Source organism: Nerophis ophidion, linkage group LG06 (assembly GCF_033978795.1).
Source record: "Nerophis ophidion isolate RoL-2023_Sa linkage group LG06, RoL_Noph_v1.0, whole genome shotgun sequence".
Taxonomy (NCBI): domain Eukaryota; kingdom Metazoa; phylum Chordata; class Actinopteri; order Syngnathiformes; family Syngnathidae; genus Nerophis; species Nerophis ophidion.
The window spans coordinates 37,723,810-37,743,519 of record NC_084616.1 but is presented as its reverse complement, the minus strand read 5'-3'; the positions used below and the strand labels follow the sequence as shown (position 1 = coordinate 37,743,519).

Genomic DNA, 19,710 nt, shown 5'->3' with positions numbered 1-19,710 from the left:
AAACATTTTACAGTTTAGAAAAAAGCTATGAAGGTGTATTACAAATACAAAACCAAAAGCAGACACATATCACCTTATTCCCTTGGATATAATAAAGTCTATGTGCCTCTCTCTCGGTGTAGCTTTCTATCTAACTGTACTAGTGGAAAGGAAGGATAGCGTTAGTGTGAAAGCTTATCTCTGAATATGTAACAAAATGATTATAATCAAGATATACCTGCTCTTGGGCTCGGGTAAGCATGCAGATGGCACTGACATCAAGGGGGTTCTCGGTTAAGCGCCTCTGAGCTTTGATTCTCTCACTCACAGCCTGAGAGATGTCGACAGGCTACAAAGACATGTAGTAATAGGTGTCATTCATGCAAAATTTACAGACAAAAAAACCCTCAGTGCAACAGAACCTGTGGCGGTTGGTCAGGGAAAACACTGTCGTGATTTGCTGCCAATGCTTCAGACTGTCCAGGTAATGTTAGAGCGTTCAGAGTTTCACTGGCGCTCACTGTCGCCATGGGAATGGCAGCTTTTGCTTCCACTGATGTTTTGTCCACTGGGACCCAATCTCCATAGACATTTAGTGCCTTGCTCTCCTTGAAAGCACACACTTCATGAAATCACTCAATCCATAACACAAGGACAGTTTTTTTTTAAATTACCTCTAAATCTTTCATTCATACCTTTTTACGGTGTTGAGATCCTGAAGACACTGGGAATTCTTTTGCCATGCCTGCAGCGGCTGGTCGTACTGTGGTATTCTGGTAATGAAGATAGGGAAAATATTATAAGAATATTTCCATATTAAGTCAGAATATCAGAATATTTTAGGCTTGCATGTAATTTGTGTAATGTGTTACGTTAATGTTGAAGCTGATCGCTTTATGTTCACGCAGAAGCAACCCCCCACATGGTTTCCCGTCATCCTCCTCCACCAACACATGCGGTAATGCATCCGGCAGCTCGCCTTTGCTGTCCACAATCATCTTGCACTTCTAAAGACACAAACATGGCAATTATAGACAAATATGTAACTGCTGAAACAGATCAAACAAATATATAGGACTAAAACCTTAAATAACATTAAATGATGCTGTCCTGGGAAGGAATGGGTATCGTTTCCATTTCAACTGATTCTAGTACCAAATCAATACTTTTAAAACAGTGGCCTGCTTAAACAGTGCCCAAATCAGTAGTTAATAAATGGAAAACATATACATTTTGTAATTAATAACACTATTTTAATGGTACTTTGGGACATGAAGTTGAACAAACTTTTGATTGAACTATTTCAGTTATTCAAGGAGCTGTTTGCAACATAACTTTCCAATGTGTTTAATTTAAGCATTGCAGCCCAACCTCTTATTGCTTTTAGCATGTAATGACCAAACTACGGAACAAATGCACGTGCGTTGTCATTGTGTTAACCCATGATAGCGTTTTGAAAAAGCTAACGTTACCTATCATTAAATGTGTAACCAAGAAAACTCCAAATTGTTAGTTGCTTCTCTCGGACTGCGTTTGTGTGTGTGCATGCGCTCCTAGTATGTACTGTAAGCGCGGTGGGACGGCAGGAGTGACTAGCCTGAACGCCAAACAAATTCCTCAGACCAATTTTTGGTGAAATTGTAACTGTAAGCAAGTGGCAAGCTCCAAGTAATACATTCAAAAAAGAAGAAAAAAAATCCACAATTAATCATTTTTGCACCAATACAGAAAATAGAGAACATACAAGTGTTGTATTTTTGTTGTGGCTAGCTATGAAGGCTAATGGTTAGCGCTGTGTCAGTAGCTGTGTTATAAAGGCTGATGTTGGAGTGTTAAGGTCAGCAATAAATTTAAAAAGTGTCAAACTACATGCTTTGTCGCAAAGCTATAATTTTTGCAAGACGCACAATATCACAGCCAAGCACTTTTTGCAGTTGGCTAAGTTTGCAATTATTTAGCACCAAAAAGAGGCACCGATAGCTACTTATTTTTTTCGGTCTGGTTTATATTGTTTAGGTTGATGCCATTATGGAACCTGGTTTTGGTTCTGCTTAGAACCTAATATTTGGTAATACTAACTACAAGATTTGTTAAGTCTGCATTTTTCAGAGTTAAATCTATTGATCCAGGGCCTTACATCAGTGAACTCTTTAATGCTGATGCTGTTAGCATGCTTCACTACTTTCTTTTTCGCTTCCTCAAAAGCAGCATTTATGGGCTGAGCAAGGTTTGCACCAGGTTTGTTGAGAATGGTTGGCAGCGGCAATAGTGAGGACAGGGTGCCAATGTTGGACAAGGCAGCGGTCATGGTGGCTGTAAAAGAGATACAACCAATTATGTAAAGTTGCTGTAGTGTTAATATTTTCCTTTCATTATTAGTCATACCTGCTGTCATACTGGCCATAGCAGCATTCATCGCCATGTTTGGCAATGCCAACGGCAGCATTGAGGTCCTAAGGCTGGAAGGGATGGACATACCTGCTTTGGCACACATGACAGCTGCATTGGCCTTTGCAATTTCCAACAGCTGCTCCTTTCCTAAAGAAAACCAAAAAACAAAGTACAGTACAGTAGTACTTATTTATGTGTAGGAAAATAGTCCCTTTCCACTGCGCTAATTGTAGGCTGCAGTTAATAAGACAAACTGCAGCACAATTGAATGGTCGGGAACAAAAAAGTGGAAGAATAATATCTGACCTAGGTCACTGATTTTTTGAGGGCAGCTGGCAGCTGTGCGATGTTTGCAAGTGGGGGACCTTTTTTTGCGCAGGATAAGCACAGGCGAGTGGCTTGGCTCTCGTTTCCAGCGGTCCCTCTGGCTGTAGGTAGGCTGCCTTCCCCCATCTCGTGACGTACAACATGACCTCCGTGACTGTCGACTTCTGGACCTGCATAGACCATATTTAGTTCCGCTTACCTCACATTACTTATTAAATATAAAATATTTCTTAAAAAACAGTAACATTGGAAAATAATTAAATGGATTTGACCTTGACCGATAACTCTTTCTCCTTGGGGAGCTTCTGGATCTAGCCCTCTTCCTGAGGGTCCTTGAAGGGGACCTAGATTTTTTCTGCATGGTCACTGATTTTCCTTCTTCACTCCTTAGTGTCATGGTGGTATTAAGCTTCATCGTTGCAGGGGATTTTCTCTCAGGTGCTGAGACGGTCTCTGAGCCTTTTAGCTGTGGGACAATGTACTCAGCAATACCTTGCAACTCAACGGATGGGCTTAACAGGGACCCGGATGCAAGACAATCTGCAGTGGTAGCACAAAATAATAATATAGTTTTCAGTGTGAGCATAAAAACACCGTAGGGCAGAGCTACCAGCAGAACCAAGGCACATTTATTTTCATACAGTGGAAATAATAATATACCATTCCAACATGAACTTTCTCTTGTTGTCCCTGCTGGCTGGTGACCGTGGTCCAGTCTCTGCAGTTCTGCTTTGTTTCCACCTTTAGGACTGTGCGACAGATGCTGGCTATCTTTTGAGATATTTTTTTTTAACTCTGCAGACGGGTCCAAACTATCTCTGTTGTCTAAGGACCTATTCAAAGACATACAAAATACGGAAATAACGGTGGAAGGAATGAGATTATTGACACCTACCCTTTCAATGGCAATAGCATTGTAACCATTACTTTATCAATGTGTATGTACATATATGAACCTGTGAGCATGATTTGCCCCTTTGTATATTAGAGTACATTCTAAAGAAATTCACTCCACAGTGTACCCATTTTTTTATACATTGAAAATGTACAGTAATTGTTCAATAAATAATTAGGAGCCAAAACCTAGTAAGACAGTAATGCCTATGTTAAGTTTACAAATAAGTATATCCAGCCTTTTGTAGGGGGAAACTTTCTATGGTCAATTACAAAAAAAACCCTCTAAAAACCAGAAGTAAACGATACACCCATAAAAATGTCTACGTTTGATGAACTTCTACACCGTTACCTTCACATTGACATATTTCTTCACTAATGGAATAATTAAAAGGGCTATAATTATACTTGCAAAAAAAAAGTGTTCGAATTAGATTAATTTAATCTGCAGAACCCTTTCTCTTCAATTGCCGGTTCCTTAGTAACATAAAACAACAAAAACGCACAGTCCAGTTTAAGCCCGAAATAGCACCCGCAAATGTTTTATTTTAAAGAAAAAACACCGTAGATACTCATCACCAATGAACAGTGTTTTGAAAACTACTTTTAAAAATTCATTAATTATAGTTACTCGTTAGTTTACCAGACAAGTAACTTAATTACTAATGGAATGATCCTTTAATAAACATAAATAATTACTAGGGAAAGTTATTAATGTGGTACTTACAACAATGTTTAAAAATATCAAATATATGGCATATGCAGTTGAGTGTGCCTTTAAAAGGTGGTGGTGCCTGTTGCCAAGTGACATCTGACGTCAGCAAGAGCGTGGTCAGAGCGGCATTTTAGCTAAGTTGGGTTTGCTGACAGTGACAGCAGCTCTGTTGAATCTTTTCACTGGATTTTTTTTTACCTCCTGTTAATCGAAATTGAATGCGCTTCAAAGGCATTCATATATTCTTGTCCAAATTGTCAGATTGCAAGCTTGTCAGTACAATCATTGATTTGTTGTTTATAATTCCCATATTATGATAGTAGTGTGTGCGTGTATTATACATCTTGTTTGCAGTGTGATGTTGCCTCCTTCTTTCTTTTAGATATCAAGTTTGTTTAGTGTGGTGCTGATTGTTACTTCCACTCCTAGTAATAAATAATAATACAATTAGAATATCATGGAAAAGTTTATTCCCATAACTGTATTCAAAACGATAAAATTCCCTAGATAACAGCTTCAAGGCCCACAACTTAAAACAATTTCAAGTATTTAGTTGTCGATCCAGACGGCCGCAGCTGCAGTTCGCTCCGTTTTTGTCTTTTGTCTTTATTCTTTGTTTACTTTGTACTTTTTATAGTTTTACATTTTACTCTACATTTACTTTTTATGTAGTTGTGCCCTTCTAAACATGCAGTTCAGAACTAATTTGTTTGTCCTACTGACAGTGGGGACACTACTGAAGAGCTCATACGGACAACAACAGTGGAGAGGCTCCTTTATCTACACCAGGGAAAAGATGTTAGCGACGCTAGTTGATAGCATCCAGCTAATGGACCCGGCGCTAACTAACCAGATCCCGGAGGAGCTAAAAAGGACTTATGGGGGTACTCGTTACAGTCGAGGGAAAGGGAGACGTTCGAGACAGATGAGAGCGGAAGCGAGGAGAGAGAGCAGTGATAAACCATATCTTCCTTCCGTCTTCATAGGTAACGGGCAGTCTCTGGCAAATAAAATGGATGAGTATTTGGTGCGTGCCGGTAGTCAGAAAGAATATTGTGAGTGTAGCCTAATGTGTTTTACTGAGACGTGGCTGCACGACGATGTTCCGGATGGTAACGTCTCTATAAACGGGTTTCAAAGTGTGCGCGCTGACCGGGACCGAACCAACGGCAAACGGAAAGGAGGGGGGCTTGCTTTGTTTATTAATAAGAAATATTGTCATCCCGGTCATATTACAAACCACTGTGACCCGAATATAGAGATGTTAGCTGCAGGACTCAGACCATATTATTTGCCCAGGGAGATTTGCATGTAATCATGATAGCTGTATAGATCCCCCCTCTGCTAACGCTGCAGCTGCCAGTGACGTCATCCACAGCTCAATAGACCACTCCAAACCAAGCACCCGAAAGCTCTCATTCTCATCTCGGGGGATTTTAACCATGTTACTAAGGACAAATCACAACCCAACTTCACCCAGTATGTCAGCTGCTACACCAGAGGATATAAGATCCTGGACCTGCGAACATCAACGATGCATATAGCCCCATACCACTACCAGAGCTGGGCCGGTCAGACCACAACCTTGTTTACCTCAACCCCTGTTATGTGCCTCTAGTCAAAAGACAGTCCGTGACCAAAAAAACAGTGATAAGGTGGTCAGAGGGGGTCCAAGAGACACTGCAGTGCTGTGTTGAGGTAACTGACTGGCAGGTGCTCATGGCGCCTCATGGAGAGGACATTGACGGGCTCACAGAGTGCATCACAGACTATATCAACTTGTGTGTTGACTCAAATGTCCCATCAAGGACGGTCACCAGCTACCCAAACAACAAGCCGTGGGTGACCAAGGACATCAAAGCTCTACTGAATGAGAAGAAGAGGGCATTCAATGCTGGTAACAGGGAGGAGGTGAAAAGAGTTCAGGGGCTGCTGAAGACCACACTCAGAGAGGCCAACGAGAACTACAGGAGGAAGCTGAATGGGAAGCTGAAGTACAACAACATGAAGGCGGTTTGGAGAGGTATGCAGACCATCAAAGGCCTCAAACCGTCAGGAGGTAACGGGGTGTACGGAGATAAAGAGAGGGCCAATGACCTAAACCAGTTCTTTAACAGGTTTGACACAGTGGCTCCGACAAGTTCCTGCCCCCCCGAGACATGCCAGCCAGCCCCCTGACAACTTCAGATAACCAATACACCCACCCTCCTCCTCACAGCCTCCTAACTCCAATGACTACCCCCCGCCCCCCACTTAACACTTCACCCTCAGCTTGACGACCCCCTTCCCTCCCCCAACAGCCTTAGACCCCCCCAGCGTGTCTGTCTGCAGAACAGGTGAATGCACAGCTAAAGAAGTTACACACAAGCAGGCCGCAGGTCCTGACGATGTGAGCCCCAAGGTGCTAAAGGCCTGCGCCCCACAGCTGTGTGGTATGCTTCAACACATCTTTAACATGAGCCTTAGGCTGCAGAAAGTCCCCACACTGTGGAAAACCTCATGCGTGGTCCCCATCGCCAAGTGCACGCGACCCAGCACGTCGAAGGAATAAAGGCCGGTGGCTTTAACCTCCCATATCATAAAGACCAGGGTTTCCCACACATTCATTTATTTGTGGCGGCCCGCCACGAAAGAATTACGGCCGCCACAAATATAAAAAAATGCTTTAAAAAAATTTAAAAATAATGTTTTGACTCGCTCGACCGCTAATAAAAGCAATGGGACTCTGTCTGTGAATGGAGCTTGTAGTTACATATTATATAAATATGTAAATATTATACAAATATGTATAAAAATATGTACATAAAGTGTTGTAATCATATTCCAACTCCGCGTTCTTCTTGGTCATTGCCACCCCGAAACCCCACCTCCAACTCAATGGGACGAAGACCAAGGAGTTGGTTGTGGACCTGGGAAGGAGGACTACTCCTGCGACCCCTGTTTCCATCAGGGGGGTCGATGTGGACATGGTTGAGGATTATAAAAACCTCAGAGTACACATCGACAACAAGCTGAATAGGTCAAAACACGCTGAGGCACTCTACAAGAAGGGACAGAGCCGCCTCTACTTCCTCAGGAGGCTAGGATCCTTCAACGTCTGTACAAAGATGATGAAGATGTTCTACGAGTCGGTGGTGGCAGGCGCCTTCTTGTACCCTGTGGCCTGCTGGGGCACCGGACTGATGACGAGGGACACAAAAAGGCTGGACAAGCTGGCAAAGAAAGCCAGTAACGAGGTGGGAGTGGAGCTAGACTCTCTGGTGGTGGTGTCAGAGAGGAGAAGTCTAGCAAAGCTCCAAGCCATTATGGACAACACCCCACATCCACTACACTCGGACCTGGCGGAGAGAAGGGAAGGCTCAGACTCCCAAAATGCAAAATGGAAAGACACAGGAGGTCCTTCATACTGACAGCCATCAGACTGTATAATGCATACGTTCCTTCTTGACTGCACTTAAATGTAGAATATATCTATAATATATTTATATTATTCACATGTGAATAATGCTGTATAGTATTTCTTGTGAGCGAACTGTGGTGCAAAATTTCCCCCAGGGATCAATAAAGTACTTTCTATTCTATTCTATGACATTCAAATTTTTAGGATAGGTCTATATTTCCTACATTGAACTTTCTGTGTTTATAACACTTGTCATGTTGCCATAAAACCATATAAAAAGTAGTATGCCACATCTGTGTTGCAACATAAATGAATGTAGTAATTGGACTACTCCTTACTAGTAAAAGTAACAGCATTAATAAGGCTATTATTAAATAACGCTGTTATTACAAACACTGCTAATGAGTGACAATGTGATTGATTGAACTTTTGGGATTGCAGTCAAAGGCTAGCCTTTTAACCGTTCTTACATCTGTTGTGGGGCCTCCCCCGGCTCACTCAAAATTGGCAAAACGGTGGTATGCTGCTTTGCAAACCACTGGGTCATCCTGGCCAGCTTATCTGAGAAGATGTTTTCCAAGCTGCCTCTACATAATCAACACTATGTGCCTGCTGTAGTAGTCTACTCCAGTAATTATTTCAGATTATATATTAACTTTTGTTTACCTCGCTGCAAGTTTTGATGTTAAATTTCAATACAGTTGGTTGTCAAAACTACACTAGCTACAGCTAACAATAAACACTGGCACTGCCTTCTTAAACAATGTCACGCCGCTTATATTTTGTAGATGATAATGAATTACGGACATATATGAACTTGAGTTCACTTTGCAGTACATTTTAAGGCTTTTTTTTAGAGACACTATACACTTCAGTAATTGTGGTTAACACACAACACTGACACGATCCTGCATTGATGTAACATCATTACGTGTTATTTAGCTAGGTTGCTTGCTAAAAACAATTACCGGTGTAACGAATGATCAATACATTGATATGTCAATTTATATTCTTAAATTTAGTGTAATAAAATAAGAATGAAATAAGTAAAATAAGTATAATGATCTGTGCTCGGCAAGTTTACCTTCCAAGAGATTGGTATCGATCAAATATTGTTTTATAAGGGAATCGATTGATACTAGAAATGCACGGCAAAATTGATAAGAAGTTTAGTACATGTAATAATAAAGATATTTAAATGTTAAGTCTATTTTCTCGTCTGTGGCATCATCAAAAGAAAATTGGCGGACATAGACGGCGGTCGAGAAAGGTTAGAACAAACGCAAACGCCGCAAGACAATAGTAATCTGTGACCTATTTAAGGGAAGGTGCTGTTGTTTGTGACGTGTGCAAGAGTGGGAGTGTGCAAGAATTCCCGCGAGTGTTTGTGTGCTCAGTACTTAAACATAAGTTGTGGCGAACAGTATTAATGTGTGTTTTGACACTGAGTTTGTTACCGCTTGCTAAACCGTCTGAGACAGAGTGTATCCCCAACTGTCTTTTACATGGTAAAGATGGCAGCGCGCACGGTCGCTGCGGCTTTCAGCTCTCCTTTTCAGTGCTTTTTGTTAATGGTTTTGTAAGTAATGTTTTGTTTGTCAACTACCGTCAGTCGCGCAAACCCTGTCTACAGCCGGCAAGCTCTCGTAGGCATTTGACTGCGGACGAAACAACCGATAAACAAGGACTTTATACACTCGCACAACATACCGCAGGACATAGCCCGCAGATCGGGCTCACCGTGAATTGTCATACCTGCAGGCATCAGGAGACGTCGGCGCAGGGAGAGAAGACAAAAGCGAGGCTGCCGAGCAGACGTTCTCGTGTAGCTTAGAAAGCGGCCATATAAACCACCGCTTTCCGGCATTTTCTTCTCGAATGTCAGGTCCATCGTGAACAAAATGGACGAGCTGAAACTGTGGACCGCAGGTAACAAACTCATCCAGGACTGTTGTGTTAAGGTGATAACCGAGTCTTGGCTCTACTCGTCTATACCAGACACAGCTATTGAGCTAAGAAGGCACACAGTACAAAGGCAAGACAGAAACAGCGTTTCCGGGAAAAGTAGAGGAGGGGGCGTATGCATATACGTAAATAACAGCTGATGCACTAACTCCACCATCTTTGACAGCCACTGCTCTCCAGATCTACAGTATGTGACAAGTGTCAAGTGCAGACCCCTATACATTCCAAGGGAGTTTACTGTTGTCATGGTAACTGCTGTGTACATACCACATGAGGCAAATACTAGTTCAGCCCTTACTCACATGTATGACGCAATTAGACTTCAGCTAAACAACCATGCAGAGGGAGTACATGTGATTGCGGGGGATTTAGACCATGCTGAGCATAAAGTAGTACTGGCCAAATTCCATCAGCATGTAAAATGTGCCACCAGAGGTGTAAACATCCTGGATAAAGTCGACTCTAACATAAAGCAGGGCTATAGGGCTATAGGGCTCTACAACTACCACACCGTGCCTTCTCAGATCACATGTCCCTGCTCATGACACCAGTATACACCCCCTTCAGGAAAACAGCTCCCCCCACAACAAGGACTGTTCAAAGGTGGCCAGATGGAGCTACGGAGCAATTACAAGACTGCTTTGAAAGCACCGACTGGGACATCTTTGCACACCAGGACCTGGAAATGTACTCCTCATCTGTTTTAGGCTACATCAAACAGTGTAGACACAGTCACAGTGGACAGGTGTATCCGGGTGTACCCTAACCAGAAACCCTTGATGACTATAGAGGTCAAAATCCTGTTGAAGGAGAGAAATAGTTCTTTCAGAAATGGAGACGAGGCACTCTACAAGGCGTCAAGAATACGTTTGGACAAAGGTATTAGGAGGGCTAAAGCGACATACAAGCAGAAGATTGAGGGTCACTTCAGCAGTAATAACACAAGACAGATGTGGCAAGGGGTCCAACACATCACCAACTACAAAACCAGCAACCGCACTGCAGCCAGCGGTGTTGAGGTGGAGAAACCGGAGGCCTCACCACAGCCACCAGTGCATGGCAGCGACTTCCTCACGGTACAGGTGCAGGACGTCAGGCGCACACTGTGAGCTGTAAACCCAAGGAAAGCGGCGGGACCAGAAGGCATGACAGGAAGGGTTCTGAAGGACTGTGCGGACCAACTGGCGAATGTCTTTACTAAGATATTCAACCTGTCCCTATCACAGGGCGTGACTCCACCTTGACTAAAGTCTTCCACAATTATCCCCCTGCCAAAGAAGGGAAACGCCAGCAGCCCAAATGACTACCGGCCAGTTGCTCTTACACATCATGAAGTGCTTTGAAAAACTGGTCCGAAGCCATATCACCGCTTTCATACCACCTACACTCGACCCTCACCAGTTTGCATATAGAGCAAACCGATCTACATATGATGTCATACCAACAGTACTCCATTCCACACTTACACATCGGGAAAAGCCAAGGAGCTATGTCTGGCTACTCTTCATTGACTTCAGTAGTGCCTTTAACACCATTCTGTCGAACAGACTGATTCCCAAGCTGTTGGAGTTAGGACTGTCTCAACAGATCTACAAACCCCTTTTCCACATGAGTTGGGAAATTGTGTTAGATGTAAATGTAAACTGAATACAATGATTTGCAAATCATTTTCAACCCATATTCAGTTAATTATGCTACGAAGACAACAAATTTGATGTTCAAACTGATAAACATTTTTTTTGCAAATAATCATTAACTTTAAAATTTGATGCCAGCAACACATGACAAAGAAGTTGGGAAAGGCGCCAATAAATACTGATAAAGTTGAGGAATGCTCATCAAACACTTATATGGCACATCCCACAGGTAGGTGTGCAGGCTAATTGGGAACAGTTGGGTGCCATGATTGGGTATAAAAGCAGCTTCCATGAAATGCTAAGTAATTCACAAACAAGAATGGTGTGAGGGTCACCACTTTGTAAGCAAATTGTCGAACAGTTTTAGAAACACAATTTCTCAACGAGCTATTGCAAGGAATTTATGGATTTTACCATCTACGGTCCGTAAAATGATCAAAAAGTTCAGAGAATCTGGAGAAATCACTGCACGTAAGCGGTGATATTACGGACTTTTGATCCCTCGGGTGGTACTGCATCAAAAACCGACATCGGTGTGTAAAGGTTATCACCACATGGGCTCAGGAACACTCCATACAACCACTGTCAGTAACTACAGTTGGTCGCTACATCTGTAAGTGCAAGTTAAAACTCTACTTTGCAAAGCCAAACCCACTTAACAATATCCTGAAACGCAGCCGGCTTGGCTGGGCCCGAGCTCACCTAAGATGGAATGATGCAAAGTGGAAAGGTGTTCTGTGGTCTGACGAGTCCACATTTCAAAATGTTTTTTGGAAACGGTGAACGTCGTGTCGTCCAAAACAAAGAGGAAAATAACCATTCGGACTGTTACAAGCGCAAAGTTCAAAAGGCAGCATCTGTGATGGTATGGGGGTGTATTAGTGCCCAAGGCATGGGTAACTTACACATCTGTGAAGGCATCATTAATGCTGAAAGGTCCATACAGGTTTTGGAGAAAAATATGTTGTCATCGAAGCAACGTTATCATGGACGCCCCTGCTTATTTCAGCAAGACAAGTGTTACAACAGCGTGGCTTTGTAAAAAAAGACTGCGGGTACTTTCCTGGCCCGCCTGCAGTCCAGACCTGTCTCCCATCGAAAATGTGTGGCGCATTATGAAGCGTAAAATACGACAGCGGAGACCCCGGACTGTTGAACGACTGAAGCTCTACATAAAACAAGAATGGGAAAGAATTCCACTTTCAAAGCTTCAACAATTAATTTCCTCAGTTTGTAAACGTTTATTGAGTGTTGTTAAAAGAAAAGGTGATGTAACACAGAGGTGAACATGTCCTTTCCCAACTACTTTGGTACGTGTTGCACCCATGAAATTCTAAAAAACCTTGTTTCCATATGAGTTTGGAAATTGTATTAGATGTAAATATAAACGGAATACAATGATTAGAAAATCCTTTTCAACCCATATTCAATTGAATGCACTACAAAGACAAGATATTTGATGTTCAAACTCATAAACTTTATTTTGTTTTGCAAATAATAATTAACTTAGAATTTCATGGCTGTAACACATGCAGAAGTAGTTGGGAAAGGACATGTTCACCACTGTGTTATATCACCCTTTTCTTTTAACAACACTCAATAAACGTTTGGGAACTGAGGAAACTAATTGTTGAAGCTTTGAAAGTAGAATTCTTTCCCATTTCTGTTTTATGTAGAGCTTCAGTCGTTCAACAGTCTGGGGTCTCAGCTGTCGTATTTTACGCTTCATAATGCGCCACACATTTTCGATGGGAGACAGGTCTGGACTGCAGGAGGGCCAGGAAAGTACCCGCACTCTTGATTTAGAAATTCACGCTGTTGTCACACTTGTTTTGCTGAAATAAGCAGGGGTTTCCATGATAACGTTGCTTGGATGACAACATATGTTGCTCCAAAACCTGTATGGACCTTTCAGCATTAATGGTGCCTTCACAGATGTATAAGCTACCCATGCCTTGGGCACTAATACACCCCCATACCATCACAGATGCTGGCTTTTGAACTTTCCGCCTATAACAATCCGAATGGTTATTTTCCTCTTTGTTCTGGAGGGTACCACGTCCCCTGTTTCCAAATATAATTTGAAATGTGGACTCGTCACACGACAGAACACCTTTCCACTTTGCATCAGTCCATCTTAGGTGAGCTCGGGCCCAGCCAAGCCGGCTGCGTTTCAGGATATTGTTGATAAGTGGGTTTGGCTTTGCATAGTAGTTTTAACTTGCACTTATAGATGTAGCGACCAACTTTAGTTACTGACAATTGTTTTTTGAAGTGTTCCTGAGCCCATGTGATAATATCCTTTACACACTGATGTCGGTTTTTGATGCAGCACAGCCTGAGGGATCAAAAGTCCGTAATATCATCGCTTACGTGCAGTGATTTCTCCAGATTCTCTGAACTTTTTGATAATTTTACGGACCGTAGATGGTAAAATCCATAAATTCCTTGCAATAGCTCGTTGAGAAATGTTGTTCTAAAATTGTTCGACAATTTGCTTACAAAGTGGTGACCCTCGCACCATCCTTGTTTGTGAATTACTTAGCATTTCATGGAAGCTGCTTTTACACCCAATCATGGCACCCAACTGTTCCCAATTAGCCTGCACACCTACCTGTGGGATGTTCCATATAAGTGTTTGATGAGCATTCCTCTACTTTATCAGTATTTATTGCCACGTTTCCCAACTTCTTTGTCACGTGTTGCTGGCATCAAATTCTAAAGTTAATGATTATTTGCAAAAAAAAGGTTTATCAGTTTGAACATCAAATATTTTGTCTTTGTAGCATAATTAACTGAATATGGGTTGAAAAGGATTTGCAAATCATTGTATTGCGTTTATATTTACATCTAACACAATTTTCCAACTCATATGGAAACGGGGTTTGTAAGTTAATTATTATTTGCACAAAAAAAATAAAGTTTATGAATTTGTACATCAAATATCTTGTCTTAGTAGTGCATTCAATTCAATATGGGTTGAAAATGATTTGCAAATCATTGTATTCCGTTTACATTTACATCCAACACAATTTCCCAACTCATATGGAAACGGGGTTGTATTACTGGATTAAGGACTTTCTAACGAACCGCCCTCAACCCTCAAGGTCAGCAACAGTGCTGACCTCGTCAGCACTGGGCTGTGTTTTGAGCCCCTTGCTTTTCAGTCTTTACACCCATGACTGTATTTCTATCTGTCCTAGCAATTCCATAATCAAATTTGCGGATGATAATACAGTGGTGAGGCTCATCACAGAAGGGGACGAGACTGCCTATAGAGAAGAGGTGAAGGGACTGTCAGACCACTATGCCAAAAACAACCTCATTCTCAATCCCACAAAAACCAAGGAGCTGATTGTTGATTTCAGGAAAAAAAATCACCAAGCCCATCTAGCCCATCTACATCATGGGAGAGGAGGTGGTAAAGGGTCTCAAGAGTGCAACTTTCTGAAATGTGAACATCTCAAGCAACATAACTTGGAAAAGCATCGCCACTGCAGTCCAGAAAAAAGGTCAGCGAAGTCTGTATTTTCTGAGAAGGCTGGGAAAATAGATCTGGCTGGCAACCTGCTCCTGTCCTATCGCTGCTCTGTTGAGTCAATACTGACCTATCCTAGAGCTGTTATTGCCCTAAACTCTGCACTTATTATTTGCTTACCTCTGATAGAGATCTACTGTGCAATGTTTTTAACATTTTATTATGCTTTTAAATTTTAAATTGTTTTATTATTGTTTGTTGTCTTATGACTATTTTATGTAGGTTTGTTTTAAAAGCACTGAGCTGGATTGCGGTCCAATTTGGTTGTTTCCATACAATGACAACAAAGGTATTCTGATTTTGATTCGGATTATGTCTCTTCCTTCCCAAACCAGGCATTTCAATATCATAAATTTCAGCTACAGCGCGATTGCAAAAGCCACAATAAAGAGAAACAACACAATCTAATAATAAAGCCGTAGCTCAACTTTAAACCATTGAAGACACGGTCGAAACAATGGAAGTGAGAGCAGTGCGTGTTACCGCGAGACATCCTTTGATGGAAAACAAATAAATAGAAGAGATAGATCAAGAAGGCTATGGAAATTACAAAGCGAGTGACCAATGCCATCAATACGGTTGGGGAGCTTACATGTTTCTGCGCACCTGGGACGCTGTCCATCATTGGCGATGCGAGGGTGGAGAACAGATACTGTACGGCCGGGTCAGGGTACTTTATTTAGCACGTAAATCTACTCTTAAAATGTTGGTTACTGTACTTCTATTTAAAATATATTCAATGCTTAAAATGTGATCAGGAAATGTTTCCTTCTGTTAATTCAACCTAAAGTGTTGGTTACACTTTCTTCGAAGAAAATTTGAATTTATTGGCAGTTGCTGTTTTTTTGCTTGTTTGTATCCGTAATTAATTTATACATAATTCCCTTACAAGAAATAACAGGAAAATGGGAAACTAATCCTACAATGTCCAGTATCCAGTATTTATTTCACAGTCACACTGCTTGATTTGTTTTGCAAAAAAGTTACTGTATTGTTTTTATTGTATTTTCTAAAATAAAGCCCTGAATGTATTACAAATATCGAATCAAATAAAATAAAATAATGGTTACACCCCTAGTTTAAATAATTCCTAACTTTGGGTGAATGAGGTGTTTTCTGTAAAACAAAACAAAGTTATAAAACCATTTTTTACCACAAGTAAGCTAAATCTCAAATATGCTAGGACCTACTGGAAACCTCTGACCGGAATTGAATGTCTCACTCAGTAACTGTACCCGTTGCTGTGACCTTATGAAGCAGATTGTGAACAAGATCTGGATTTTTACCTGCAAGGTCGAGAGGTCCACCTCTCTAAACCGGAATGTGAACAGTTAGAATGTGAACGGGACGGGCTCCAACTATTGTCATCTGTTTTTTGTTTATTGGAACTGTCCTGAAAGATACAACCGACAGGTAATTTTTTTCTTCAAGTTTTGCTCGTATATTACATCACCATTTTCATTTATTTATTATTATTTTACCTGTTTTGGAATGATATCAGGCAGCTGCTCATGTTGCCTTGACAAGAAACGTTCATCAGTTTTAGTCCCTCGTTCCTTTGTGTCAAAATCAGAGGAGTTTTCTCGTCCCTCATGTTTGTGCCTCTTCTTCTTCCTCCTCCGTCCTGTTTTGTGCTTGTGACTTCTGGAACTACTATCATCATCTTGAAAAACAGGTCAACAGCCAGTGCTAAGATAATTGAAATTTCTGATTTTATATCAGAAGGACAATGCTTACCCTGCTGCTCTGTGACTGTTGAGGATCTTGTTCTGTTGAAAAATGGGGACAGATTTTCAAAAACTTAAATGTAGTAATAAAGCAGAAGTAAGGGTCAGATGGGTTTGTGCCAGGGTTCCAATGACATGTGTAATTTATTTAATTATCTATAGACAATTATATACATGTGCAGACTATTATATCAATTATTCCATTAAAGTAGGTGAAACAGACTAGCAAATGTACCATGGCAAACCGATGAAAAAGTGTTTATTTTGAGATCAAACATCAGCACGTTAAGAAATCTACATATTGGTGTACTGTCTTACCTGGAGGGAGATTGTGTTTGTGCGTCCAAACTTTTCATAGAATTTACCCTGCTGTCTTTTTCCTCCTTCTCTCTGTTCTTTTTCTTCTTCTTACTTTTATGTTTTTTGTGTTTCTTGTGTTTCTTCTGTGAACTCCTGCCATCAATCTTTTCGTCTCCAGAGACCATTTCACTGCAAGAATCAGCATGTGCAGCACAGCTATAACAGTAAATATGAAAATATAAATAAAAGACACGTTCAAATCAAATGAATAGTACACAATAGCCACATTAACATAGTCTCCCATTCACAGATAGTTCTGTTTGATTTTAACAATTTAACAAACACAATCCGGGAAGTAATAAATTGACTACATTTCAATCGTACATCATCCTCATAAATGTACAGCGGTAAATACCATTGTAAACGTCTCGCATTAAAAAGCAGTGCAGGTCTATAACATTGTAAACCACAATCAGTTATTCAAAAATATGTGTATTTGTTTGACTGTGCCGAAGTAGGCATAACCATCAGCACCGTCTTGAATATATAACAGTTTGAGCTATTTATACATAACATATGGCTCAACCCGCCAAACAACTTAGCCGTTAGCCACATAACTCAGCTAACACTGCATGATCTATGTGTTGATTACGTTTAAGTAGGATAAACTAACGTAAATATTGTTAAACAGTCACTTTTACCGTCGCAATACTGAAGGCCAATCACGTTTGGACAAGAATAGCTAAAGTGCATGCAAAAAAATAATAATATCATACGTTGCGTCCACATTCTGGTGTTCAAATTCTCTGATTTTATTCCAAATAAAATCTTGGAAGATTTGCTCGATGTTAGCTGCCATTTTAAGGTGTGTCGCTGGATGTCCGTCGAGGAACTGTGTTGCGCAGTTGGGGTTCCGGTGTTCTTCTTTCTGTCACAACTATAGACAAGCTGTTGTCGCCACCCGATCGGTACCGGAAGACATTTCGGTCCACGCGTGCACGAAAACTGCGTCACTTCCTGGACATACATTTTTTTTTCACGACGTAATTTTCTGTTATATTTCAATGTTTAAGGGATGTTTTGTATAAAAATAGCTTACTTAGGAGTAAAACAGAACAATAATATAAATACGAACACAAGGGGGATTAAAAAAAAACATTGGATATTATCGCCACATTTTCAACAACTTTCACTCTGCTGTCATTGCAGCTAATGACGCACGGGGGCGTCACTAACTCCCATCAGTCGAAGTGAGTTTGACATTATTTTATTTTTTTTAAATGTTGATTTATTTTAAACAAAGCACTTATTGTAACTTAAACTCATATCTGCTGCATGACCAAAAATAGACCTTTAAATGATTAGTATTGTGTTGTAATTTGATGTAAATAAAGTACCAAAAATAGATGTTTTTTTTCCCGTTCAAGGGTGCTGAGCACATTGTTCAGGTTTCTGTACTGTTTCAATATAAATAAAGAGTTTAAATAAAAACGCCTTTTTTTGTTTGTTTTGGATGTATTATTTTATATAATGGTGTTATTCAAATAAAGATTATAAAAGTGGTAACAGTGGGCATGCATGAAAAAACTCGTAAAACCAGTTGATGGAAGTGACATATCTTCACGCATACATGGACCGATTGTTTCTTCTGGTACCGATCGTGTAGTGACAACTATGTCACAATTCTGCAACTGCACACTTTGCACTGATTTGTGAGGTGCTGACAGCATCAAAATGTGCGAAGGCTGTCCCAATTCAAAAAGCTCCAACAACAACAAAACAAAACAACAGAGTTGCCAACTTACAATCAAACAGCAATTGCCTTTTTAGGCTTCAACATTACACAAGATGTGTTTTGTTATTTCTCGCCTTTCACGAGACATCGTCTTTAAGCCACCCCAGTGGCTTTACCTGCCGTCTTGGAGCATCTCTTGCTTTCGGTGTCTGAGTTACCTGCTCTCTGATTGGTGTACCTGGTGTTGCTTGCCCTTCTGTTCTGTGTTCCTTTTGTGGGGTTGATGGCTCTTGTGGAGCCGACTGTGGCTGGAGCTGTGGCTCGGGGAGAGCCTGAAGGTGAGCCCTGTTTCTCCTCACCTCCTCTGGTCCAGTGTCGGCCAGATAGGAGCATGGCGTGTTGGCCTTCCTGATCACTGTAGCTGTTTGTTTGGAAGGAGATATCCATACTGACTGTCCAGGCCTCAACTCGGGCTTTTGTGGGGCCTGGTGTCTGCTGTCAAATTTCTGAGCATGTGTGCATTTCAGCTGATAGTCCTTTTTTTGGTAGCGGCGAGCGGAGACGCCTTCCCAATAGGAGCTCGCTTGGTGACAGCCCATGGTGCAATGGTGTGACTCTGTATGCTAACATTGCCCTGTATGGGTCCTCCTCATTCTTAAGTAACAACAATTTCACCGTCGTGTAGAGATAAGCGGTTTGCGGTCTCATCCGCGGACTCCGCGGATAAACCGCGGGTCGGGCGGGTGACATGACAAAAAATTCGATTTTAAATAGATTCGGGCGAGTGGCGGTTGAACCATTCGGTAATATTACATTTTCCTGGAGGAACTCTCCTGACGGAATAAATAAAGTACTATCAAATCTAATCTAATCTTTCAGGGTTCAGCAACCTTTACCACTCAAAGAGCCCTTTTGACCTGTGTCACAAAACGAAGAAGACAAAAGGTGCTGCTAACATTCTCGCAAATATCTGCTGGCGGTCACCCAATTAACAATAATTAGGGCGTGCTATGAAGCTATTGCCTTTGACGCCTTATACAACATGTACAAACAGTTTGCCAGTCCAGCAACATGTTGTATGTGGCTTCCGCAGACACACGCA

The 19,710-nt window shown here is 41.3% G+C and overlaps 1 protein-coding gene across 4 annotated transcripts in view; it reads right to left on the bottom strand.

The window, feature by feature from the left end:
• Positions 1–17,851, bottom strand: part of LOC133554655 (protein SON) — a 128,698-nt gene extending 110,847 nt beyond the window's left edge. The window contains exons 1-14 of one of the 4 annotated variants that reach the window (XM_061903642.1): positions 17,650–17,851; positions 16,892–17,089; positions 16,584–16,615; positions 16,328–16,509; positions 16,133–16,239; positions 3,358–3,530; positions 2,970–3,237; positions 2,677–2,867; positions 2,365–2,517; positions 2,117–2,292; positions 852–986; positions 675–752; positions 402–587; positions 218–328 (exon numbers count right to left, since the gene is read on the bottom strand). In XM_061903642.1, coding sequence (XP_061759626.1) covers positions 218–328; positions 402–587; positions 675–752; positions 852–986; positions 2,117–2,292; positions 2,365–2,517; positions 2,677–2,867; positions 2,970–3,237; positions 3,358–3,530; positions 16,133–16,239; positions 16,328–16,509; positions 16,584–16,615; positions 16,892–17,089; positions 17,650–17,732 — 2,073 coding nt within the window. In that variant the 5' untranslated portion in view covers positions 17,733–17,851. Of the gene's footprint in view, positions 1–217; positions 329–401; positions 588–674; positions 753–851; positions 987–2,116; positions 2,293–2,364; positions 2,518–2,676; positions 2,868–2,969; positions 3,238–3,357; positions 3,531–16,132; positions 16,240–16,327; positions 16,510–16,583; positions 16,616–16,891; positions 17,090–17,574 lie in introns of all 4 variants that reach the window. The other 3 variants (XM_061903639.1, XM_061903640.1, XM_061903641.1) reach the window with 3 other exon arrangements.
• Positions 17,852–19,710: the final 1,859 nt, after the last annotated feature.